Source organism: Lissotriton vulgaris, chromosome 7 (assembly GCF_964263255.1).
Source record: "Lissotriton vulgaris chromosome 7, aLisVul1.2, whole genome shotgun sequence".
Taxonomy (NCBI): domain Eukaryota; kingdom Metazoa; phylum Chordata; class Amphibia; order Caudata; family Salamandridae; genus Lissotriton; species Lissotriton vulgaris.
In genome coordinates this window covers 1,724,853,853-1,724,880,858 of record NC_141695.1, presented here as the reverse complement: position 1 = coordinate 1,724,880,858, position 27,006 = coordinate 1,724,853,853, and the positions used below count along the sequence as shown (strand labels likewise).

The following is a 27,006-nucleotide window of genomic DNA, read 5'->3' as shown; positions in this document are numbered from 1 at the left end:
ATGTCACCACTAGGGTGAGTGAGGGTTTCCTGAAAAAATAATGAGTTTTTTCTTGAAAGTTAGTCCAGCCTTCTGACCAACTACAGCTGGCCTCATATCTATACGTGCTATCTCGATCACATTTACGCCTTACTGACGGACACTCTTCCTTTGTTTGTGTATCTATTGATTGGGGACTAAGAGTGCCCTTGAACCCTGTCTCTCCCTTTGTTGACCGGGACTAGAGCTGTGACCCCAGTCTTTTGAAGTGAGCACTACATTCTAAATGGGACCTCTGGAACTAGAGCTGTGACCCCAGTCTCTTGAAGTCAGCACTACATTCTAGATGAGACCCCTGGAACTAGAGCTGTGGCCCCAGTCTCTTGAAGTGAGCACTACATTCTAAATGGGACCTCTGGAACTAGAGCTGTGACCCCAGTCTCTTGAAGTCAGCACTACATTCTAGATGAGACCCCTGGAACTAGAGCTGTGGCCCCAGTCTCTTGAAGTGAGCACTGCATTCTGGATGAGGCCTCTGGAACTAGAGCTGTGACCCCAGTCTCAGACACCGCCAGCCATATTAGGATAGGCTTTGGGAGATGCCGAAAGGCAGGCGGTCTTTACTTTGGGGGCCCCTGTGGGCCCCCATGTTGGGGGGTGCGCATGGGGGTACCTGTGGTACCCCCCTGCATTTGCATACACAATGCGGCAGGCACAGCGCGGTGCCTGCCGCTTTGTGTATGCAAATGCATACCATGCATTCATAACATTGCGGCGGGTGCCGGTGTGAACACCGCCCGCCGCAATGTTATGAATCCATGATGCGCCTGCCAGTGTGGCGGGCGCATCATAATGGCCATGGCGGGACTGCCGCTCAGATCGCTGACGGACCTGTTTTGCACGAGGATGGCGGGCGGGCAAAGTCCGCTCGCCATCCTAATGGGGGCCTTAGTTTGATATTAACTTTAGGCCCAAATTGCAATACATGCAGTAAAGGGTATAGCATTGGATTTTCTTGAATGATTTACAAATGTAGTCTCTTCACTGTGTTTTACACATGAACTGTTTCCATTCTGCTAGCCAATTTGTTTTCCGACTCGATGGATAGGAATCTCTTGTAATATTGTAATAGGTTTTACTATTTTGTTTGTAATATGTAATTATTGTTATTTTAATGATTTGTGATTTTCTAAATTGCAGCCCTGATGAAGCTAGTGTTGCATGAGCGAAACGCATTTGCTGCTTGGTTGTATTTTATTAAGAGAATTGGAAGAAAAATAGAGGATTTAATTTTAACAACATAATTTCAAAACACTTGGAGCCACATTGTTTGAGCTTATGGAATTTCTTGCGTACTAGTTTCTCAATTTGCTATTTTATCTTAAGGGCTGGGTTGTTGGACAGCTAACCCAGGGAGGTGGCCAACCAGCCATTATAGATTCAAAAAAAGAACTTACTGGTGGTGCAGTGTATTAGTTCTAGCTGTCCAGTAATTGTTCGCAATACAAGTATACCTTCCAAATCTGGACAGAAATAATCCTACATAAGGCCTTCAGAGCTGAGAACAACACCCCACTTCAAGGATATAGAACCAGCTATTATACCGTAGACAAGGGGACTTCCCCATCTCTCTTGGACTTGGAGAGGATAATTTATATGTTCACTTTGCCCACTTTCCTTTATATTATGCAAAACATCCCCTTCAGGATTTAAAAAGATTTTTTTTGACAAGGCGAATGTAATCCTTAGACCTCTGTTGTAGGGCTGAGGTTAACTGTTAATCTCAGTAGAGACTCTTTGCAAAAGTGTGTATAATGGAAAATCACTCTTCCACAATTTAAAATCTAGTACTGGTCTTCACAGGTAAACACATTAAGTGATAGGACATTGGTGAGCACTTAATTTGTGCTGGTGGATGCAGATGGTGGGCACTACCGCTCATTTCATTTCATTTCATAAGGCTTTATTCGGAGCAAAAGACAAGTCCATAAAAGCACAGCATAAAAAGACAACAGTATAAAACAACCGTCAAAAGCAGGAGATACAGCAGTTTAAAAAGGCTAAAAAAGCATACTTTTCCTTGCATTAATTGATTTAAGGAGAAAGGTAGCCGTATAAAAACAAACGTCAGGGTGATGTAAGTTAAAAAGCAGGCTCGTGCATTCTCGTATTGTCCTGACTCCAAACTTAGCAAACAGAGGTTTCAAATAAGCAATCCGCAGGTATTTGTACAACTGACAGATCAAAAGAAAGTGCACAGTGCTTTGAGTAGTCATGAGCGGATTTTGCGGATTGGCAATCCGCGAATTTGCGGATTTGCAAACTCGCAATCCGCAAAATCCGCGAATTCCCGCGAATTTGCGGATTTTTTTTTTTTTTTGTGTTCGCCCGTGTTTCTGCCATTTCGCGAGGGTTTTTACAATTTCGCAATTTGCGAACTTACCTGTCGGGTCGCAAGTTTTGCGAACTTGTTGTTTCTACGTGTCCAACCTGTTTGGGACACTCTTCTTCATCACTGCCACTCTCTGTCACCACTGCCACTCTCTGACTACTCATGCCACCCTCTGGCCCACCCATGCCACCCTCTGTTTCATCACCACACCCTCTGGTTGTCCAGTGTACATTATTTTCGGCAAAGCAAAGCACACCTTCCCTGCCTCAAGTGACCTGAATTAATTTGGGGCTGATTAATGTGTCACAGAATATTTTTTTAGCTGGCACCTGCTTCCTTAGTGCGCCCTGATTAGTGATCTTTTGCACTTGCTAAGTGCTTTCATTGTTGCAAAATTAGTTACAACACCTGCCCTGCCCCAACTGACAATAATGAATTAGGGGCTGATTAATGGATTTTAACTTCCAGCCTGGCTCCTGCTTGTCTCCCTTAGCTGTAATTCAGGACCTTTGTGGCATATGTGTAACTATTCTGAGGTTCAGAGCAGGGTCACATAATAGTTGCAACTGGCAACTGAACTCTGGAGGGGCCCCTCAGGAAGCACTACAGGAAATGGCTACTAATGATGTGCCTGAACTTTTGAACCTGGTAAGTAGTTACTTTCAGTTTTGCTTAGATCGTATTTCTGCAATTTCGCACTTATTCGCGGGGCGCGAACTCACGCGAACAGTGCGAGCAGTGCGAGCAAAATCCGCTGCTCGCGGATTTGCGGATTTTGCAGGAAATTCGCAAATCTCGCGGATTGCGGATTTCCCGAAAATCCGCAAAATCCGCGAGCGGAACGGATTTTCCGCCCATGCCTAGCTTTGAGGGGTGGTATTGTCACATGGACAAGGGCCAGCGGGATGTGAATGCTGAGAGGGGAAAGCAACAAGGTTGTGGACTACTCCGGTTCTCAGTCTAGTCAACACAAACCGTTGTGCCTTCCAGGTCACTTGTGACAAATACGGTTGGAAACCCACAAATTAATTTAAATCATGATAAAGAACACAGGATGAGAGTTCAGAGCTATTTTGATGCCTACCGCTCATTTTTGGGGACCACGGCTAATTTTTCAACATCGGACTTTGACCCAGAGCAAAACAAAGAAAGACAGTAAAGGAGGAAAGCAAGAGGAAGAGAATGGTGGAGAAAAATGGCGAAGGAAGAATGGAGGGATGAAAAAGGGTTCAGTGACTTAATATCAAGGGACATAATATAGAATGCCCATAATATCGACTCCAAAATATCGAAGTAGAGAATATAGAATCCCTATCTACAAACAGGTAAGTACTAAAATATCAAATCTAAAATACAGAATGTTAAAATATAGTTAACTAAAAGTTAACTAAAATATCAAATTTTTTAAATGTATTAAACATAATATAAAGTTCATTAAATATTAAAAACAATTAAATAAAACATACTTAAAATAATATAAAAAAGCTTAAAATGTAAAAATAATAAATGTAATGTAAAAAAAAGTAGAGAATTTGTTGGATAGTGAGAGGGTAAAAATTACTATTCCCACTCCAGTGACTGCAATAGTAGGAAAAGCGTTGGATAGCGTAGGGGTAAAAATTACTATTCCCATTTCAAAGAATGCAACAGTAGGGAAAACGTTGGATAGCGTAGGGGTAAAAATTACCATTCCCACTCCAGAGAGTGCAACAGTAGGGAAAGCATTGGATACTGTAGGGGTAAAAATTACTATTCCCACTCCAGTGAGTGCAAAAGTAGGGAAAACGTTGGATAGCATAGGGTTAAAAATGACTATTCCCACTCCAAAGAGTGCAACAGTAGGGAAAGCGTGGATAGTGGGGGGGGGGGGGGTAAAAATTACTATTCCCACTTCAGAGAGTGCAACAGTAGGGAAAGCATTGGATAGCGGGAGGGTAAAATTTACTATTCACACTCCAGCAGAGAATGCAACAGTAGGGAAAGCGTTGGATAGCGGGAGGGTAAAAATTACTATTCCCACTCAGTGAGTGCAACAGTAGGGAAAGCGTTTAATACCGCAGGGGTAAAAATTACTATTTCCACTCCAGAGAGTGCAACAGTAGGGAAAGTAATGATTTAATATTAAAAAATCAATGCCTATAAAAATGTATTACATTGTTTTATCAATTAATAAAATTTAAATACCAATTAAAAACATTAATGATCAATTATTAATTAATTATCAAGTAATTATCAATACATATACATAAAAATAAATATTTACTTTATTACAATTACTTCCCACCCTATTCCCCTATAAACCCACAACCCGCTCCAAATAATAAATAATACAATTAACATAATTATCAATTAATAAATTAATAAAACATAATTACCAATTAATAATTAATTATCAAGCAATTAATTATCAATACATATAAATAAAAATAAATATTAACTTTATTACAATTAAATTACTTCCCACCCTATTCCCCAATAAACCCACAACCCGCTCCAAATAAATAATACAATTAAGATAATTATCAATTAATCAATTAATAAAAATTAATTACAAATTAATAAAAAATAATTACCAATTAATAAAAATTATTTACCAATTAATATTTAATTGTCAATCAATTAATTATCAATACATATACATGCAAATTAATATTTAATTTACTATAATTAAATTACTTCAAACCCTATTCCTCTATACACCCACAACCCGCTACGGAATTAAATTATGTAAAAATTAAATTACATAACATTCATTACTTTAAAAAAATTAAACATACATTACAAAATTAATACATCATTTTAACACATATACTACCATACATAACACAAAAAAAATCTATATTTTGGAAATCGATATTTCATACCCCAAATTCGATATTCTGACTGACTATATTTTAGTAATTCGATATTCTGTCCTATCTATATTTTGGAGTCGTTATTCTGTCCATTCTATATTTTGGATTCTGTATTTTGGTCGTTTACCATGAAAAAGAACCTCCTAGAGTGTGAGTAGAAGACAGGAAATGCATGGGAGCGAAACAATGAGGCATGATGTACAATCAAAGCTAGGCAGCCTTGTTAGTTGGAAGCACCAATGATGGGCTTCTAGGAGAAATGTAAGTACCTGAAATAATTTGTATTCATTTCTTTATTTCTTTATTTTGTATTACAAATGAAGCAGGTGTTTGCTCAACTGGGTGGGCTAGTTAGAAAAGAATCAGAAACATACCTGCATTGGTGATATTGTGGACACAGCATGGCCTTTTGTGATAAAGTGGTCACCTGAGCCTCGAAAGCCGCTGTAGTCCTGGTGAGCTGGAGAGGCCGATTGATGTGCAAGACCACCCTGTGGGCAGTGAACAAACTGTGCATCCTTTCTGGTCTGTAAAGATACCAGTAGCTCCCAGACACCTTCATGGTACCTCACAGCCTTGAGCTCATTTCTAAAGAAGCACATGGTCATATTTTCCTTTTAAATTTAAGGAAAGACTGCATCCATTTTACATTATTATCATCGGGCTGCAGATAGCAGGCTCTGATAATAAGCAGTGCTCAGTCAGATTTATGACAGAAGCTGGGGCTGGGGTACAAAGGTGAAAAAATGAAGCACTGAGGTATTTAACTCTTAAATAAAAGTCAGTGTTGGGAGAAGTTGGCCTGGCATATGATGTCCAGTATTCTAGTGGGCACCTTGCACCAGTCCAAACGACCTTTATTGATGGTAGGTTTAGACAACATCTATAGAAAGCTATCCTAGTGGTAGCTGTGGAGAGCAGCCTTCAGGCTAAGTCTTGAAGGAATGTAAAGCAGCTTGTTTTACCAGTCTATAATCTCTTGAATGACCAAATGAAAGGAGAAGCACACCAGGTATATATAAAATATATGCATTTATTCTACACACACCCCTCTAGTCTCTTTATGAGGCTAAAGGTAAAAGTACAATACAAGAAATTAAATAGCACACAGTAATCTAGCACAGTATACGCTTTGCCCTAGGGGCCTCACAAACCATGTACTAAGAAAGTAGTATAAGTACCCATGTAAGCATAGAGACAAGGCCTAGGGCCTGTAGAACCGCTGGGGCAACCAGGAACCACCCAAGTTAGGGACGCAGGAGACCCACGGGGGACGCGTGCAGTGTCTAAACACAGCCGCGAATCACCATTGACTTCTATAGAGAAAGTTTAAGTTACAGTTTTAAAAAATAAGGACACTTAGGAGTGGACTGCAAGGGAACCCCTTCAGTACTAGACACTTCGAGAGTCAAGACCCACTGGAGCATCAAAGTACTCGTGTTACCTCACCCAGGGAAGCCGGGTGCATAGGTGTCTTTTCGTGTCGGGTTTCGTCGTCGATTCTTATGGTCAGCTGCAAAGAAGTGCTGCAGGCGACCAGGAGAAAAGTGTCCGTATGGATCCAAGGGTGGATCAGAGATCAGAAGAACCTGAAAGCAGAGGGGACAGGGACTGGGTCACTAGCCAGTGACCAGGATGGCGACAAGAAGATGCCAGCCGATGTTGGGTGCTTTCAAATGATGCAGGTGAAGCTTGCCTCTTCAGCCATGAGGTCCAGGAGACGTTGACGACAACCAGGAGCTGGATTCAAGCTGTCCCACATTGGATGTTGAGTGCTGCAGGGTCGGTATCCGGATTGGACCCAACAAGCCTTAGCAACAGCAGCCCAAGCAAGATAACAAGATTGGCTTCGATGCAGACCAGCAAGGTCTGAGGGTCTCACCCTTTGGAGGAGAGTCAGGCACGTGTGGAGCAACCAGAGAAGCCCAAGAAACAAAGGATTGTCCTTTGTGGGGACCCACCAGTCAACGGACTAGGGATCGTGAAGGAGCCTCGAGCTGCAATGGAGGAAGCGGGCCCACGCAACACTCGTGGAGTGTCTGCCTCTAAGCTTTGGTGCAAAAGGTGCTCGGGTGAGGGCAACAAATAGTCCCATGCACAACTTCGGGAAATTTCGGGCAGTAGGTGCAGTTGCAAAATTGCAGGATGTCCAGGAGTTCCGGTCCCACGTCTCTCGTGATAGCTATAGGTCTCAGCTCTGCAGGGGACTCGTGTCAGCCTAGGAGATGTCTGGAAGTCCATGTGCTGTGTCGCAGATTCTTCGAGATCTGTCGGGAGCCTTGAAAATGCAGACCGGCAAGTTGCTTCTTTGGTGCCTGTTTGAACAGAGGAGTCACTCCTTGACCCCAAGGGAGATTTTTTCCGTCTTCCAGTCGATATGGAATGTCGAAGGTCCAAGATTTATGTTTCAGAGTTTTGTCATATTTTTTCGTTTAAAGTCCTAGTGACTGGGTTCCTATACTTATACTAAGTTTAGGGGTTGGACCAACTCTAGGGTCCCACCTATGGGAGGACCTGGGGAGGGGGTGGTTACACCCCTTCCCCTTTGTCCAGTTTCGGACCAGAGCTGGGGCTGAGTGCCCCAGCAACCAGTTTAAACTGGGAAAGGCATGGGACACCTTGTGTGCCCCAGGCAGTGTCTGAAAAGCAGTCACTGAATGCAACCCACCCTGCCCCAATACACTAAAGCCTGCCTGGGGAGGTGAAACCTATTGTCCAAGCCTCCCCTGCCGGAGTTTCATCCAGCAGCAGGAGGTGGCAGCAGCATCCATTTTGTGATGCTGGGGCGCTGTTTAACTTTTACCTTTCAGGTATGTGTGTACATGTCATTTCCCTCTAGAAGGGTGGAATTCTACCCCCGCCACCATGGGGGAGGGTAGGATTCCAAAGTGTTTGATACCAAACATGACATGTTTTGATAAAGCCAAACCAAAGTTAGCATTTACAGTGAGGTTATAATGCACTTAAGAGTATATGGTATGGCTATATCATAGAACAGCTATAAGGAAGGGTTTCCGAAAGCTGCAGAGGGGCTCAGCTCATGCTAGGGCACCCTCTCACACAAAACCAAGCACTCTACCTTCAAGATTGTCAAGGCCTGCCATAGGAGTGACTTAGGTTAATATGTGTCTGTATATATAGGTAGATATAGGTACACTATATCTAGGTATGGGGTGCTTACACCACCTTACCCAGGCTGCAAGTGCAGACCTGTGGTACCATTTTGGAAGGCTTCCCAGGGGTGGCATAATACAAGCTTCAGCCCCTGGTAGGCCTCTGGGGTACCTAAGGTACCATATACTATGGGCTCACAAGGGTAACCCATTAACCAATCTGGTATGTACCTAATGTACATGCAATCAATTTAGAGAGAGAACAGCTAGGCTGTGGTCCTGATTAGCAGGGCCACAGCCAGACTAAAGTCGATAAACCAGTGAAACACAGCAAAAAGTGGGATCAACCATGGGAGCAGATCCTACTCTCCTACAAGTGTCAACTCAGTCTTAAAGCCGTGAACAAAATTATGTTTCTGAATGCTTTTAAATGGAAAAAATATATGATGGAAAGTTACCTAAATGATTAAGTTAACTTTTCATTTCAATTTCTCCCATTTCAAAGTGTTGCATTTACAGATAGCAGTCCCCTTACTCCCAGTCGCTAGTAGACACTGTGCCATACGTATAACAGAACAATTCAGCCTTTTTTCTAAATGAGAGAAATCGAAAGTGTAGAAATTTTTTCCATATTATATACTTTTTTACATATTATTTTCCTGCACTATAAATTTCTCTCCTTTAAAAAAAAGATTGTATGTTTGTGGTATACATGTAGCGGCGCCACATATGGTGAAAGGTATGTCCTGTACTGCAAGTGCATACAAAACAGTCTCTCAGTCACCCGTACAAATATATCCCGTTCATACGCACACATGTTCATACATCCCCAAAGAACGTGCTCTCACTGACACACATGGCAGCCCTTTCATACTGCGCTCAGTCATACTATATTGTTCAAACCATGGTATCTGGCTCTATGGACTTTGGACTTAAAGTCATTGAATCGGGCTTCGGGTTGTCTGGTAACAATGCTCCAGTTGTTTGGCCTTCAGTAGCTCACAATGGTTTCACTGAGCAGAAGTAGCTCTTACTACGGAAAATTTTGGAGACCACCGATCTATTTTTTGCAAACCAAGCATTCTCCGTTTTGGCCCAAACATATGCAAATCAGTCATGGCCCTGCTCCAGTGGAAACAGTGCAACCCGAACTGGCATGCCAGGTGCTCACTAAACTGGATCATAAGCAACCCAAGACATGTTCCATCATTGTTGGGGCTCATCCGTCAAGTATAGCTTGGTTCAAATTGGATAGTGTGCACAGGACCCACGTGTAGGCAGACCTGTTCCACTTAGGGCGTAACAATGAAATATACAAAAAAAGTGATCCTATTGGAACAGGGTTAAGACTCATTTGCATATGGCTGGGTCTAATCTGGGATGGCATTGTGTGCAAAATAGCGATGGGCTGAGATGCAGCCCAAGTATTTACCAGTGGTTGAGGTTAATTCAAGCGTTCCATCCACCACTTATTTGTATACTTCTACAGACGGTGTCCAGATTTCCAAGAAAAGGTAAGTAAAAAAAAATCACCCTACAAGAAAAGAAAACAAACTTGCAAAGGCATCAGAAATTGAAGTAGAGGATGTCGCACCTACCCTGACATTGAAAGGGATTACTTTGCAGGCCGATGTGCACATGTGCAACAGCAAAATGATGTCACAGTGAAGAGAGCCAATGGCTGAAGTGGAATGGCCCAGTGACCCATGCTACAGTCTGTGGTAGGTAGAAGCAAAATGTGAATGACACATGAAAAGACCAATAGCTGAGGAGGGCTAGCTGAATGCCCCTCTATGTGTATACATGCATTTTTATTAGGATTGTTTTTTAACATGAGGCTGGCAAAACTGCTAAAGCTGTAGGCCTAAGGACCAGTAAAGTAGAGCAATTTTTATAAAATAAGTAGCAACAGCAAGAACTCTTTCAGAAGACATTTTGTGTAGAGAATTAATAAAACAATCTAAAAATGTACAATAGTTTAGCAAACATTGTCAAATGCCCACATGCATCAAGCATTTTTGGAGTCGCAAACGGTGCGATTCCTTAAAATCGGCCGTTTGCGATTCCAAAAATGATTTTTCAGATGCATCATTATTTTTTGATGAAAATCGCTAATTTTGCGACTTTCCAGAATGCGATTGCTTTTAAGGAATCGCAAATTTGCGATTCCTTAAATGCAATGCATCATTCTTAAAACAAATTGAGAATTCAAAGATTGCAAGTGCAAATTACCACGAGGTTGAACCTCGTGGTAATTTGCGAAAAATGTTTAAAATGTTCTAATTTGCATTTTAAACAATATCATGTTACAGACACACATGTCCTTAGGACATGTGTGTGTGAAACATCCATTTAAAAATACATTTCAGGGGTGCAGGGGGGGGGGTCCTTTGGACCCCCCCCCTGCACCCATGGAATGCTTCAACATTTGCGAATTCAAAATTGCGAATTCGCAATTTCCATTGATTCCTATGGGCCTTTAGGCCCATAGGAATCAATGGGAATTGCGAATTCGCAATTTTGAATTTGCATAATATTTGCGATTCGGTAAAAATTGCGATTTTCACCGAATCGCAAATATTAAGCACTTTCAATGATGCATCCCAATTTTGCGATTCCTTATTTGCGATTCGGTAAAAATCGCAAATCTGGAAACGCAAAACGGGAGTTTGATGCATGTGGGCAAAAGAGTGTGGAAAGTAAAAGTATTTTTTCTCTGTAAATGTTCCTCTCCTGCCATCTAGTGTCCATTATTGATTGTATTGTGCAAGAAGATGGTGTCAGTTTTTAGCAAATCTAAAATATCAATTTGCCTAGTAAAATTTGATCAATCTAATGGCACTATTCAAACTATAACTTCTCATCGTTTTGTCCCCTCTTGTGAGTCACACCATCAGATCAATGTTCTTCTTTTCATGGAGTACCACAATCTGACCTGGTAATCACCTTCACCCACCATGGACTGTAACCTCGTATCTCTGACCTTAGCTCAGCAATGTCTGTGAAAGCCCTAAGATTTTCCCTGCTGGAGAGTTCCCTTGTGAAGCAGAATGAGATTCCATGTTGGATCACTAGTAAAACATATCAGCTTAAAGCAGCGTATCCTCATTCAACCCTGTAGTATCCTCCCCAGTCTCGAAACATGTATATGATTACGCCACACACAGAGCTGCTGTGTATTGCATGTCTTTATTCTGTATAAATATCTTTCTTTCGGCATGCATGCCATCAAAGTTTTCACATTTTCATTATCCATACAATAATGACACACATGACAATTAAAAAATAAAAGTATATATCATAGTTGGGAATTAAAAAAAACACAACTTTAGGAACATATCCTTATAATTTATTCCTCAGCGTGTAACCGTTAACTGAACATTCTATATAGTGAATTCTATCAACCACACCCAAGCACTCACGTCACTGTTCTATGGAACCGAAAGAGTCCCATGATTTCGAACTCACAAGACCCTGCAGACCCCAGGGGATAAAACTGGAATAATGAATGTGTGCCTTCCTATGGAGACGGTACCCAATGCTCAACAACGTTGGTCACATGGAAGTATATTTGACAACTGTATATACAATTGCTCAGAACAGTGAAATTCCATAAGTCTTCAAAGAATGCACGGTGCCCCTCGGCAGTAACCGAGTCAGTGATGCGGCGAGCGCAAGGTAAGAGGCTTTATTTATTTTTTTATTTAATTTTACCAACCCTGTCATTTGTCAATTTCTACCCTGCCCACCGGTCTTACCTTTGCCGGCTGCATCTGCATGCCAGAGGTACAGGGCCACTGCACAGGAACAGAAAGAAGCAGAGTGGTCAAAAACACAATTTCAGGTTTATGTTTCTCTGGGTCGGGACACTTTGGGGACTAAGGGCCCGATGTAGGTGTTCATTTACCGACCGGTAATGGCCGATTTCGGCCGTTACCGACCGGTAAATGGTCATTCCTGATGTAGGGCCCCTATTTTACCGATTCGGTAAATTTACCGAATCGGTAAAATACCGAATCGGTATTTTTACCGATTCGGTAAATTGGAGATGTAGGTGGGACTCTTTGGAGTGCCACAGGCCTTACCGAATCGGTATTTTACCACCCAATCCAATTGGGTGGTAAAATACGGAATCCAGGTGTGCAGGCACATGTGTGCATGCACACCTGTGCCATGTGACAGACAGATATGCCCTTAGGGCATGTCTGTGTGCCACATGGCACACATGCCTGAATTCGGGGTGCTAGAGGGTGTCAAAGTGACACCCACTGCACCCTTGCAAAAATCGGTATTTACCGAATCGGTAAATACCGATTCGGTAATGACCATTGATTCCTATGGGCTTCAATGCCCATAGGAATCAATGGGCTTTACCGATTCGGTATTTACAGAATCGGTAAATACCGAATCTTAACGATTCGGTATTTACCGAATCTGAAATACCTACATCCCCCCCCCCCCTCCATTTTACCACTTCTTAAATACCGAATCGGTATGATTCGGTATTTATGAAGTGGTAAAATGAATTTACCTACATCGGGCCCCTAGCCACAAGAAACTCAATTAAAAACTGAACTAGGGAACAAAAGGAACTTAGAAGAAAGGAAACAGGTTATGCAGAGATGCCAGAATCATGGTTCAAACACCCTTCAGGATAGTGTAATACAATGTTTCAGTATGGCCACAGGATCATCTGAGGCTTGGATGCTCTACAATATGGCATGAGTGTTACTGGGGGCCATTAATGCTGACCTCTTTTATAACAAAGTTCCATGCTTCAGTTCTGTTCTAGCAGGGAAGGGAGCAGACACGCTTGCCTTGGTAGGCTCCGCCATATTTGTAAGTGGTATGTCCCTGTTTCTCAGTTTATTTATTTATGCATTTTTATAAAGCGCAAACTTTACCCGAAGGTGTCAGAGCGCTGTACAATAGAACCAGTTACGTTACATGAGAGAAATGTTACAAAACAGAACGTACAAAAAATAGCAAGATACAGAATCAAACACAGCACGCAAGAGGAACACAACATCAAACGCAGCAAGCAAGGAATATACAAAAATAGATAAATATTACACATTTACAATGACTAACAGACTTCAATGGCGGGGTCTGAGAATGAAGGAATTAGTTCTGAAAGTGTCTTTGGAATAGAAGAGATTTGAGGTATGCTTTGAAGATCTGGATGGAGGTGGTGACACGGAGCGATGGAGGAAGCGAGTTCCAGATTCTCACTGCATTACCTGAGAACGATTGAGCCATCAATTTTTCCCTTTTGAAGGAGGAGGGCTCAAGCAGAAACTTTTCAGCATTCGAGAATGTCAAACCATATGTATCCAGTTGGAACATTAAGACATTTTCGGAGGAGGAGATGCTTTATTCCCTTTAATCTGGGGAAAGAAATGACTAGGCCAAGATGGCAGCCAAACTCCTGGCTGGTCGAGGCAGCTCAGTGCCGTCAGAATCCGCACGAGAGCCAATGATCATTGTGGAAATTGCTTGACCTCTGTCTCTACGACAGATTCTCACACGCTGACTACACTGGTCATAACAAACACAGCTAGATAAGCATGAGAGGAAGTCGTGGAGATTTGTTTATAAATGGAGAGATTGAAAAATTAGAAAACAATGGGCCCGATTGACAGAACTAACTTAAGACAAAATCCTAAACGTACTAATATTTAACCCTTTAAGTGCTGCCGTCGGCCAATGGTCGTCACGAGCACTACCTTGCCAGTGCTGCGCACGACCGTTGGCCGACGGGTCAACATTCGTTATTCGAACGTTCAGCACTGGGCGCTGAACGTTCGACACTCGGAAGGTGTTAAAATGTCTCAGAGGGTAAAGTCAACACAGTCTTGGCCTCGGTAGGTTTAGCAGGACACCGCATGCAAAAAGGGGTTTGTCAACATCATGGCAAGGAAAAAGAGCAAGAGGTACCCTGGTGGAGATAAAGGGAAACTCGCTCAGACTCCAGGGAGGACAGAAGAGCAAAAAGAACATATAAGTGGAATAAAGCTCTTCATACAGCGTTCAAGGCAACCAAAGGGTCAGTGTGTGGGTGACGCTTGCCTCAAGAAGCTCACAAGAATGAATGCACAAAGGGAGGCAATGTCAACACAGAGAGTGTCAACACATGAGGGGCAAACTCTGCAGGAAGATCTCACTGTGGGTGTGGGAGGTGGGGGTCCCAATTTAAAGACACAGAATTACCAGGAGCCTAAAATATTCTGTAGGCAGGGGCGGCCTTAGGCATGTGCAAGCTGTGCACCTGCACAGGGCCACCAAACCCCAGGGACCGCCACGCCAATATATATCCTTAATATAAAAATCCTCTGAGGATGGATACATATTTGCGTGGCGGCCCCTGGCAGGGATTTGGAAGCCTCCGGCTCTGTTCCATTTCCAAACACCCTGACCCCCCCCCCCCTCTTCACTGGCCTCCGCGCCTGCGTTCCTCCTAGTTCCTGTCCGCCCAGCCCGGATCCACTCTTCCGGAGCCCCCTACCTACGCTCCCTGCCCAGGGCCGCCATGAGCCTAGAGCCGCCCCTGCTGTAGATGAGTTTTGCAGGCTTGTTCATGCTTGGGGTAAATATTGGTGTCCTTCATCATCAGGACAGCTTCGATCCTGCAAATGAGCGGCATCCTGAGTGATGGAGAAAGGAACAGAAACTGAAATGCTTCCAAGGGAGTTCATGCTAGATGCCCTAGCCTGAGCTTGGATGTGAAAGGTGAGTGTACTCCACTACCCCTGAACACTGACCGTGGGCAGTGGAGACCTCACAAAGAAGACAACACCTGGCACGGTACACATAAGAGGAACAAACCAAGAGAACAGCGCCCATGGCAGAGACCAAATTATCAGGGCCACCAGAATTATGCGGCTGAGAAGCACCAAATTATGCGGCAGGGGAGCACTAACTCAAGCGTCAAGAAAAGGCAAATTATGCAGCATAATGCAGCATTTTTTTATAGTATTACTTTACTATTTTGGTAATTGTTACTCATGGTAACACTGTGTGTGCAAATATTTCACCTCATTTGTATCAGTTTAATAACCAAATACAGAAACAAGCAACAGAGAAATTACAAGTTATCCTTTGCGGAGGGAGGGCCTTCCACAGCTTTTACATACATATGGTCAGGGTTTTAGTAACTTTGGAACCGTTAGAGCTAGAAACACAATTGTTTTTGTTAAAATCTGTAGATTATGCAGCAGATGATGGATTATATAGCAAATGCAGCAAATCCATAATTATGCGGAATAAACCACAGCTGAAGAATTGCTTAATTCCAGTGGCCCTGCTAGTGATGAAACCATCTATGGCACAAACAAACAAGATTTACTGTCATCATAGGTCAATGCATAGAGAGGTAAAGGTCAATACAACAATATAGTAAACTATAGGTAACGCCACCGCAGGACCACAGGGCTTCAGGGATAAGAGGGGCAGCCTGGTCTCCAGCACACCACAGAAAGCACAGCCTGAGCGACGGCTGTGCTGTTGCAAACAGCGGATTAGGTGAGCTCCAATGAAGGAGTGAGGAAAGGTCTAAGGTGTGGGACTTTAAGATCATTAGATGCACTTCTAACCCCAGCCACCCCCTCCTTTAAAAACTGTTGGCTTGATACAAATTTTGTCAGTAACAGTTAATTATGAATATGCAAAATAATAGTATGTCATGAAAATACATTGGGAAACTACCCATTGCATGAAAAAGTGTGATTTTTTTGCTGCTTTTTCAGCAAAATATTCTGATAAACCAATCCCTCAACTAGACATTTCGGTAGAATTTTCATGTAATAAAAGGAGTAAAAATTAAAAATTAAAAAAGTCTAAAAATCTCAATTGAGTACATTGTAAAATAATATATTTTTTCACTCATAATTTTAATGACAACGTTCACATATGTGAAAAGGTCAAAAATTGGGAACATGCAAAACTAGTTTTAATCCTGTTTCTACTGCTCTTTGGTGCTTGTAAATACTTCACCCACCATCCCACACTCGGATCTTTGAGCCCCAACACAACCGATCCTTTCCCACGAGGGACCGCTATTTCTGACTGAGGGCTGTCACTTACATTCAGGGCCCCGTAAATATGTGTGTCTGTGGCCCTGGGGTTTGCTACTTTACTATGCATGGGCGACATTTGCCACATAACCCCCATCTTCTGCATACTTTGCGGATCTCATCCCCCAATAAACAGTTTCCAGCGCAAACGGATACAAAGTTACTACAAAAGTGATAAAACGTGGTTCTGCATAGAGGCAGTACATTTGCCAAGGTTTTTTTTTTACAGCACACCGCTTATCATTATTTAGTCCCAAAAATTGTTTTCATGTATTTGATGCAAATTTAGGTGTGCTCACGACACCGATTAGGTGTTTATGTCGAATTTAGCACCCGTGTTTAATATTCTAAGTATGGTAATTATATTCTCACGCAAACTGATAGATTTAACTATTTAATTGAATGTGCGGACATTTCCCTGTTAGGGAACACGACTACCTATTTCTTTTGTTTCATTTGCCAAGGTTATTAATGACCTTTCAGTGCTGATTGATATGTTTGAGCTGGTAGGCGTGTTCTCGTCTGTTGTGCGGCAGGTGTTTTCCTGCCTAATGAGAGCCACTTACGTCAGTGGTGGTATGCGGCAATTCTATTCTGGCTGACGAAAGGCAGGTGAGGTTAGGTGCGGTTTTATCGGTGCACGCGGAGGGCAGTTGTGTTGTGAGTGATGCGTTTCCGACAGCATATAGGGGCATATGTAGGTAGCCATTTGCGATTGGCAAACGCCGAAATTTGGCGAATTTCGGCGTTTGCGAATCGCAAATGGCGTTTTGATATGCAGGTGCCACTTAGCAAATAAGGAAAAATTGCGATTCCTTATTTTGTTTATAGCATTTAAGGAATCGCAAATTTGCAATTCCTTAAATCCTATGTATGGGTGCTTTAAAAATTGTGATTTTTGCATAAGGAATCGCAAAATACCACCTACTTCAAATAGATGGTATTTTGCGAATTCCTTCAAAAATGCATTTTTAAAAAAAATTCAAAGTGCCATGTGGCGCACAGACATGCCCTTAGGGCATGTCTGTGCGCCAAATGTACTTACAGGCACATTCCAGGGGTGCAACAGGTGTCCTTTGGACACCCTGGCACCCTTGGAATTGCGATTCTCAAATTGCGATTTTCTCATAGAAAATCGCAATTTGAGAATATATCCCCATTCATTCCTATGGGCCTCTTAGCCCATAGGAATGAATTGGACACTCAGGGGCAGATGTATCATCCGTTTTTTTTGTCGCAAACGCTGCGATTCGGAAAATAGCAGCGTTTGCGACAAAAAAAACGGGAATCGGAATGTATCATTCAAAAAGCCTCGCAATATTAAGGAATCGCTAATTTAGCGATTCCTTAATATTGCGAGGCTTTTAAGAAATAGCAAATTGCGATTTTAAATTTGAAAGTTGCGATTTTTGACTAAGAATTCGCAAATTACCATCAACTTGTAGTTGGTGGTAACTTGCGAATTCTTTTCAAAAAGCACTTTTTTAAAATTCTAAAGGTGCCATATGACGCTCATGCATGCCCTTAGGGCATGTATGTGCGCCATATGCGTACACATATCAAATTCAGGGGTGCAGCAGGGTGTCCTTAAGACACCCTTGCACCCTTGAAATTATTCTCAATTTGCGATTAGCTAATTGCTAATCGCAAATTGAGTATAATTTTACATTCATTCCTATGGGCCTCCTGGCCCATAGAAATGAATGGGAAATTATTCCTTAATTGCGATTAGCAATTTGCTAATCGCAATTAAGGAATTCTAAGGAATCGCTAATTAATAGCGATATTCTACATACATACCATTTTGCACTTCTCAAATAGCGATTCCTTAACAATCGCTATTTGAGAAGTGCAAAATGGTATCTTGATACATCTGCCCCTCATTCCTTAATTGCAATTCGCAATTTTCTAATCGCAGTTAAGGAATGTTAGAGATTCGCAAAAAAATTAGAATTTTTACCTACATTCCATTTTGCTATTCTCAAATAGCGATTCCTTAAGAATCGCTATTTAGGAATCGCAAAATGGAAATTACCTACATATGCACCATAGTGACTATTTAGAAGCAAAGATATCCCGACTCATCAGGGCTGCATCTTCTTGCTGGACAGGGGGGAGAGAGGTTACCTGTCTGCTGCTGCTGCGCAGTTGTGTCCTGGATGATGAGAGGTAGTCCAGGCCAGGGCGCTGGCATCCTCTTCCCCGGAGCAGACTGCGGTGGTATAACATCAAAGGTGTCGACTTTGGAAGTGGAACTGCAGAGCCTGGTTAGAGTCTCGGCGTTGACTCAATATCCTGTGATTCTGGGCAAATTACTGAATCTTCCCAGTGCCTACCAAAAATGAAGGTGTCCTTATGTAATGTAACTGCTGCTCACGTGAAGCCTCCAATACCTTCCGGTCCTGTTTTCTCTAGATAAACTGCAAAAAATAAAATAAAAAGCTCTCCCAGCTCTACAGGTCCACCCCTCTGCTGGTGGTACCGCCCCTTCACTGACAGCGTCACTTCTGATTAGTGGGCTGTTTCCACCCCCCAAGCTCCTTCCTTATGTCAGACGCATTTTTCTAGAGCCTCAAACGTGAAGCTTCTGGTGGACGCCTCAGACATGTCGCGTGCCTGCGAAGAGCACTACTACTGGGCAGAAACACCCAAGAAGTGCTGCCGGAAGTGCAGTGCAGGTGAGGTCAGAATGATTCTTAGCTGTGGTAGGTAACCTTTGCTGCGCCACACTGAAGCCCAGCATTTCTGTCCTAGTTTGTATTGTATTGCAACATTTATAAAGTGCTTACTACCCCTTTGTGGGGCTCTTAAGCGCTGCCCCTACACGGGCAGCGTGCTACACTGTGTGGGGTGTGTGGTTGGAAGGATGTTGTCTTTGTTATTTATCTTATGCAGGAAGAGTTTCCATGCCGTGCGTAATGACCACCGACCTGTGGTTTTCATGTTATGAGACAAAGCGCTTAGCAGGGTGATGATTGTAGAACTCTGAGAGACAGGCGTGAAATGGTTGTTTACTTTGAGCTGACAGGCTTGAGACAGTGGCGTAATGAAACTTGAGGGAGCCCCCCTGCAAGGTACATGGAGGAGCCCCCCCCCCTTCCGGGCTCAATCAGGAGCTCTCAGGCCAGGGTACTGTGCTGAGGCGGCTCCCTGGAGCTCGGGGCCCCTACACCCGCGGGTGCTACAGGGGCCTGTGTTGCTCCACTGCCTTGAGCAGCTCTGTACGCCCCCTTATGGCATCTCTTTTGATCATAGTCCATTTACCAAGGTCCTGCACTGGGTTGTCCATTCTGAGATATTTTGTTTAAAGTTTGCTGCCACAAAAAGGCGTAAATTTAGTAGAGACACGGTGGAGCTACTTGCATATAACAAATTGGTTAATTAATTAACGAGAGCATCTGCATTACACAGTGTCATCAAATAAATTGCTCCGGCTTGCCGATGAAGCAGTGATGTGCAATTGGTGCATTTGTGGTTTCTCTATGGAGGGCCGCATCCCTTCTTCAGTTGTGAGTTCCCGCTTTGAACTATCCACTTTTTGAGCTCGTCATTGGCTTTTGTCTCTACCCCAAGTATCTCTTCGGAGCCTGGTTTGTGTGAAGTGATCTGGTTTTAGTATTCTTTTTCTTACTGTTAATAGACTTATTTCCACACAACTCAGTTAAAACACATTTTAATATATTCAGAAGACTTTTACAAATGTAAAAAAGTCTGTAACAAATGTTTTCAAATTTAGCATTTTGTAATAAAGTCAAAGAAATCCTTGCAGTCCTAACACTGTTGTACTGAAAGAGTGGTTTATCATATTGTGTTCAGTGCTTAATTTGCAAAATAATAGGTGCCATGGCCCTGAGCAGGAGGCCACCCATCGCCCCTGTTATCGCTCCCAAAACAGCTACTAACCATCTCTCTTGCCTGCAAGTGTGACAGTTCAGATAATTCCATTTTTAATGTATAATGCAGTTATAAACAACTGCTGTTCTGCTCATCTCTAAATTAGATAAGCAGCGCCACCATGTTGCAGACTGTCTTAAGTGCAGTGTTAACAATTAAGTGCCGGTGCTGAGCACTGGAAAACACCGGCTCAAATTAAGCACTGATTGTGTCTGCTCCACCCTTAGCCCATTGCACGTGTGCTGTATAAAAGCAATTACAATGTAGTATATGGAAATAAAACATTCAATGTCTTGTACTCTTGCACGATAGACAGAAGCATATTATTACCACTGTTTCTTGCTAGGGAGGGCTTGCACCTCTTCTGATTGCAGCCTGGGTAATTGTTGCCTGGCCTAGTTACATCATAAAAGTTACTGTTGAGGTCCCAGCTGCAGATAGCTCTAGCTATCTGAAGCAGAGAACAATGTTCTTTTTGAGACCAATTGTGTCTAATACACATGATTGGATGGCTTTGTGTCTATCACAACATCCTGTTTCTAATTCAATAGCTTCCCAGTGCTTACTTTGAGCTGGTGGTTTCCACTGCTCGGTACCAACACTTAATATTCAACACCGACACTTATGAGAGTCTGCCACATGGTGGCACTGTTTAGCTAATTTATTGACGGAGACAACACAAGTTGTTTATTAATTCAATATGCATTAAAAAGATTAATGGCTGCTGCAAAGCAATTCTTACAACTTTGGAGGTCTGGAATAGTCAGAATTGCCACAACTGTAGGAGTGTGATGGTTAGTAGTTGTGTTGGATGCATGGCAGTTTTGTTAAAGTTTGTAGCTCCTCTGTTGGGTGTCTTTGTACATTTTGACCCAGGTTGTGAAGTGCTTCATGTGGTTAGTTAGGTGAAGTAGTTCGCAGCGCTGAGGGTGGCAATGGACAGTGCGGGCGGAAGAGACCTCCTGATGAGGGCCCTGGCACTTTTTATTACTTTTTACAAATTAAGTACTGTAGCTTTCCTTCCTGTTCTTGTGTTTACACCACCCCAGAGCATTTTGGTCTCACAGTATTTTGATTGGATGATTCATTTCTACCCTGCTGACCTCAGACCTTGCATTGAGCTGCATGTGAAGAACTGTTTTCTCTGCCTGTCTCTCTCTCTCTCCCGGCTTCCCCATACTTTCTCAGCATTCTCCTTTCGCAACCCTCTCTTTTTCATCCTCACCCAGCATCTGTTTGCTGGCTTTGTGGCCACCCATCACAATGTCGGCAGCGGACATCTGAAGATTGTTTTTGAACTATTCTGAGATATTCGCCTCCGGGTAGCTACCGCGCTCTATAAAAAATCATTCCATTCCATGTGTGCATGCAGACATCTGAGAAACTACATTTCCTATATTTTAACAAATCCTTTATAAAGATGACCTCCCCAGATTCGCCCACAACCAGGGCCATCTTTGAGCGTGATTAGTTAAAATAAAATGCTTATAAAGATGGCTGCGACAACAGTCATCTAGGATAAACCAAGCGCTCTTTTGATGAAAGCATACAACGTCTGCCCAATCAAAGGCTGTACTTACATCCACCAACGTGTAGGAGGGACCAAAGGCTCTCCCTCTATAGTTCTCCCGAAAGCCTGTTTTTAGGTTAATCAGATAACACCTGGGCACAGCTGTGCCCTCAAGCCAGTCATAAAAAGCATGGACAATGGTATTATCTTCCACAGCTGAGACTCAGGGCACCAGTCGGGGTGAAGAGGACGGGTACACGCAGGTGGACAGCGTCCGCCCACTTTTTTCACAGGGTGGATGCCGTCCACCCTGCCAAAAAGTTGGGCCCCACTGAAAAAGATCCTGAATTCGTCCTGATGTAATTTCCAAACACCGGGGCACATTCAGCAGCGCCTGCACCTTGTTGTATGCTTTCCAGGGCCGGACTGGGAACAGTAACCGGCCCTGGCAAACTGCTCAGCTGACCCCCCCTTGTGTGAGGGGGAGTGCAGCTGATCAGTTTGCGAGGAGCGGTTTCAGCCGATTTTGTTACAGGGGGCCGATATTGACGACCCCCGGTAAAAAAATGGCACAGGGGCCCAAAACCGGCCCCTACCCTAGCTGCCTACTGGGGAAACGCCCGATGCCCGCTATGGCGAGTCCAGTCCTGATGCTTACTATCAGCAACAGGGTGCATGTGGGGACGGGATGGGGCTCTCTTATTTCTGACTCCTGCTGTGCCCATAACTTAGCTGGATCTGAGGGTCATCTGGCCTACTTTTGTTCAAGTTTACTGGCTGGCAGCAGTCAGGACCCTCACACCTAGAAGCTAATGCAGCAGAGGGGAAACAAAGGCTCCCACCTTGTTAGTACTTCACACATACTTAAGAGAGGCAGCTTTTCACTTTGTTCAGGCTCTGATTAGGAGGTAATCATGCACTGTAAGAAGTCAGATGTGTTGATCTTTCCTTGTATTTTCACAAAATAAATATCAATTATACAGCACAAACTACCCCTAAGGAGGCATTTTTAATAATTTAAATATCACTATTTTTTCTTTTAAAGCACTATGGGTAGACAAAACTTTACGCTGACAAAAGGCAACATTGGTTTATGGGAAGGTTACAAAAGTGTGAATCTTCTGCTTAAATCGGGAGGGTTTGCAAGTATACTCGAAATGTGCTCAAATGTACTCATGATAGACCAGCTAAACATATATGTGAGGGCTTAAGATCTGATGTAATTTCCTGTGATGTCACTACCTGTCATGTCACGCGCTGTTATGTCACGCGCCTCACGTGCCATGATGCCACTTGCATACTGATTAATTAGGTTAGTCCCCCCACTTCTTTTTTTAGGACTTGTGCCCCGCTGAGACTTATTAGCTTCGACAAATAATGAACTTGCTTAGTCGTTTCAGTCCTTCGGGTGTTCACGGGGTACTATTCCTGTGGTAGTTTAGTACTTCCCACGGCTCTTAGATGAGTTTTACATTATAGTTGTTTGACCCCTTGCTTGCTGCTGATGTAGTGCTTGCTTGTAGTATTTCAGCCTCTCTTCGGGCTAGGGAAGTCCTTGCCTGTTGCCAGTAGCACCCTCTCGGTGGCTTTCAACGTGGCTACTGACTGCTTCCATTCCCTCCGTCACTCGTTTTTGAATGAACTTGTTTAGTTCTCTAATGGCTTGTAGGTGTTTAGTATTTAGTAGTTGTTCAGTAATTCCGGTGACAGCTGTGGTTGATTTTCATCAATAATGTTCACTGCTTCCAGTGCCTGCTTTGGTAGATTTTCTTAGCAGAGTTTGAGTCTCTCTTGTGGTGGCATGGAAGGGTTTGCCTTGAGTCATTTGCTCCCTTTTATGGCTGCCAGAACAGGGGGCATATCATCAAGGGCTGAAGATATAATTATCGCTGCTTTAGCGTCCGTTTTTTGGCGAAAAGCAGCGATAATTATATCTCATTATTTGCAAAGACACGCTAGCGCGTGTTTCCTTGATTCAGCTCCCGTTTTGTTCACGCCTCGCTTTGCATCTCTAATGAGATGCGAAGGAGGCGTGCCGAACAAAACACCATGGGAAAATATCCCTACCCCAGCTTTGTGATATCATCAACAAGGGGTAGAGATATTTTAAATCCCGTTAACTATGCCTTAACACAGGAATTTAACGTCTGTTAAAATCCTGACCAAGGCATAGCTAACATTCACAAAATGCTTTTATCAGCTTAGTCACTATTTTAATACTGTGTTTGAATCTATCTTTTGTATTGCTGGTATCTCTATGTATTAACAATTTGCTCAATAAAGCTTTTCAAACATAAAAAAAAGGCTTAGCTAACATGGGAGGTGGATTATGGTGATACAACCACAAGGTCGTATCACCAAGGCTATCTCCGTTTTGGGGGAAACATCGCTGTTGGCCCATTTCCCTGGAATATTATCGCCCTGGAGTAACGCGTTGTTAATAACACGTTACCAGGGCAATAAATCCCTGCGATAGATGGCGATAAATAAGCAAGCGCTAAGCGCGCTTTGCGTTTATTTATCGCCGTCCTAGTAAATATGCCCCCAGGTTTGCATTTGTAGTTATTTTCTCTGCCGGGTATGTTTTGGCTGAAGTTATTTAATCTCTCTGGTGGCTGGCAGGTCAGTTTGTTTATAGTGATTTTCCCTCATACAGCTGTTGCAGGGCAGACTTGCCTGAGGTGTTTTGTCCTTCTCATGACTGCCAGATTGGTTTGAGGTGAGGTTTTCAGTCCCTCTGATGGCTTGCAGGGGAGTTCGTCTCATGGACGCATGGTAGTTTTGTTTACGCTTTTAGCCCCTCTGTTGGCTGTCTTTGTACGTTTTGACTCAGGTTGCCAAGTGCCTCCAGTGTGAAGCATAGCAGAGCCATGTAAACAAAGAAGGACTCAACGACAGAATCTGCTCTGATGGGAAAAACAGGAGGAGGTAATGGAGATAATGAAAATACAGTTGAATTGATAGCAGCAATGAAAACAGAGTGAGAAGATAAAAAAAATACAGTTGACAAAAACAGGAAATGAGATAAGAAAAAAAAACTAAAGATGTGAATTGTAAACAGTGAGCTGAGCAAGTACAATAAAGAAAATGCAAACACATTTTGAAGGGCATGTGCAGTTAAGTGCTCTTTCAGGGTAAAGCCATCAAGCTGTCCTTGGCATTCAGATGGGTGTGAATGGAATGTACCATGAGTGGGGAGTGGAGGTGGTACGTGAGAAGCTGAGATGAGACCCCAAAAAATGCAAAAAGGGCGACTTATATTTAAAATGTTTTTAACAAAAGCTTTAAAAACCTACGAGGCAAGCGGAATCGGGGTAAAATAGGTCACACGCGAGGAATGATGACTTGTGGAGCCCAGGAGGAAAACCCTGGTCTTTGAGGCGATTTGTTGAAAGACACAAGAGATATAAGGCCAAGGTATCATTTTTTGTTTTTTTCTTACTCCAAGATCTATACCTTGCTTCATATAATTCTTTTAGTTTAACACTGGGAAGGAGTTTGTGAATAACGTCACAATTTCAGAAGAGCTGGAAGAGGGTGGAAAGGCCCAGAGTGATTGGTGAGAGAATTTTGTTTTATTTCGAAAGGCAGATAAGGGGAGATGCAGGGAGGTGCTTTGAAAAAATAATTTGATCAGTCACTCATTGAAACAAATTCACCATTTCTAGGGCTTCATAGCTAATTATCTGTCACTTTTTGTAGAAATCCCCTATAAAACAGAAAAGGCCGACTCACGAAAAGAGTAGTAAACCACCCCCGTAGGAGTGCTCCTACGACGAGTACGGATTTACTACTTTTTGAGTTCACCAGCATTGCCAGTGGCGTTGCTGAAAAGTCGTGCAGCCGCATGCTTGCACGTGCATTCTCAGGAATGTCACGTCCCCCATTGTGGGAACGCACAGGACACTTCTACATTGAGGAAAGTCAGTCCAGAAGTGCACGCTTTTTAACTTTTTCTTTTATTTCTGTGCGGGCAAAATATTTTTGTTCATGGAATAACCTCTCTCAAAGCCCCAACACATTCTAAGGAGGTTCCCTCCACAATGCCTTTCTGGAAAGAGACTCAACCAGCCTTTTGTGGGAGCAAACCTGTGACCATTTCCAGGGTGGGAGGGGTGTTTCGTGAATGCCAACACACTCACAGGTCACATGACAAACCACGCCTAGACCCGCCCATCCCCCACCCACTGTGTCGAGTTTACTCCTGTGTAACTGTTTGCAGACAGTGGTGTACAATCAGGCACCAGTCAGGCATTTAGGCCCAATATGGATCCTTTTGTCGACACTGGACAGGTGTAAATCTGCCGCATTGTATGACATTGTTCTGCATTTTGTCCATCAATTGTTCTTTTTGCATTTGTCACCCCGAGTGGGATGGGTATGCTCAGACGTGAGTCCCGTGCTCTCCATGCCACTGGAGTCAAGCTATCCTGGCTGATGAGGGCTGAAAGCCTGAAGCCGGTCCTAGGATGTTTGTTTCCAGTCCAGGGAGGACCTGGCCTGGCAGTTCGGGCTGGACCGTTTCCATTGGCCGCAGGGTCAAGACTGATTTGCATATGGCTGGGTCCAAACTGGAATGGCATGGGGAGCATAAAAACGATGGATTTAGGCCCAAATCTCTGTATTGGGGTGAATGTATGACATTGTTCTGCATTCTGTTCATCAATTGTTCTTTTTGTATTGTAAGCCCGGTCCATACTACTAATTGCATGAATGCTTAACAGTTCAATTGCTTTATTTAAATAATTTTATTTTATGCTAGTTGCATGTTAAAATTTGACATGCAATAATACAAAGAACCCTGCAATATTTGTAAGAACCCTTTTAATATAATTTCCTTATCACACACTAGTTGTGACATCATAACTCATATGTAATAAGAACATTGTTTAGTTTCTCTACTGTAGTAAGTTATCACTGATGATTTACGATATCACAAAGCCTTCTGCCAAAAGCAGCAGACAATCTAAAAGACACTCACTGAACAGAATTACCTCTTGGGCTTATACTAACAGAGAGAGATAGCTTTTCAGATCTTTCTTCTGATCTTTTCTTTGAAAATTCACTTTCATTATCAGATAAAGAGGCACTTGTGCATGATTCTGTATTACAATGCTGAGGTTGACCACAAAATAGAAGGACTTTATCTACAGGTTACCACACCTCCTAACTCACAGTAGCTGGAAAGGGG

At 43.0% G+C, this 27,006-nt stretch overlaps 1 protein-coding gene across 2 annotated transcripts in view; it reads left to right on the top strand.

The window, feature by feature from the left end:
- The first annotated feature begins 18,970 nt into the window (after window positions 1–18,970).
- LOC147706445 (uncharacterized) overlaps window positions 18,971–27,006 on the top strand; it is a 151,898-nt gene continuing 143,862 nt past the window's right edge. For both annotated transcript variants that reach the window (XM_086929083.1, XM_086929082.1), the window contains exon 1: window positions 18,971–19,089. In XM_086929083.1, coding sequence (XP_086785209.1) covers window positions 19,017–19,089 — 73 coding nt within the window. In that variant the 5' untranslated portion in view covers window positions 18,971–19,016. The remainder of the gene's footprint in view (window positions 19,090–27,006) is intronic.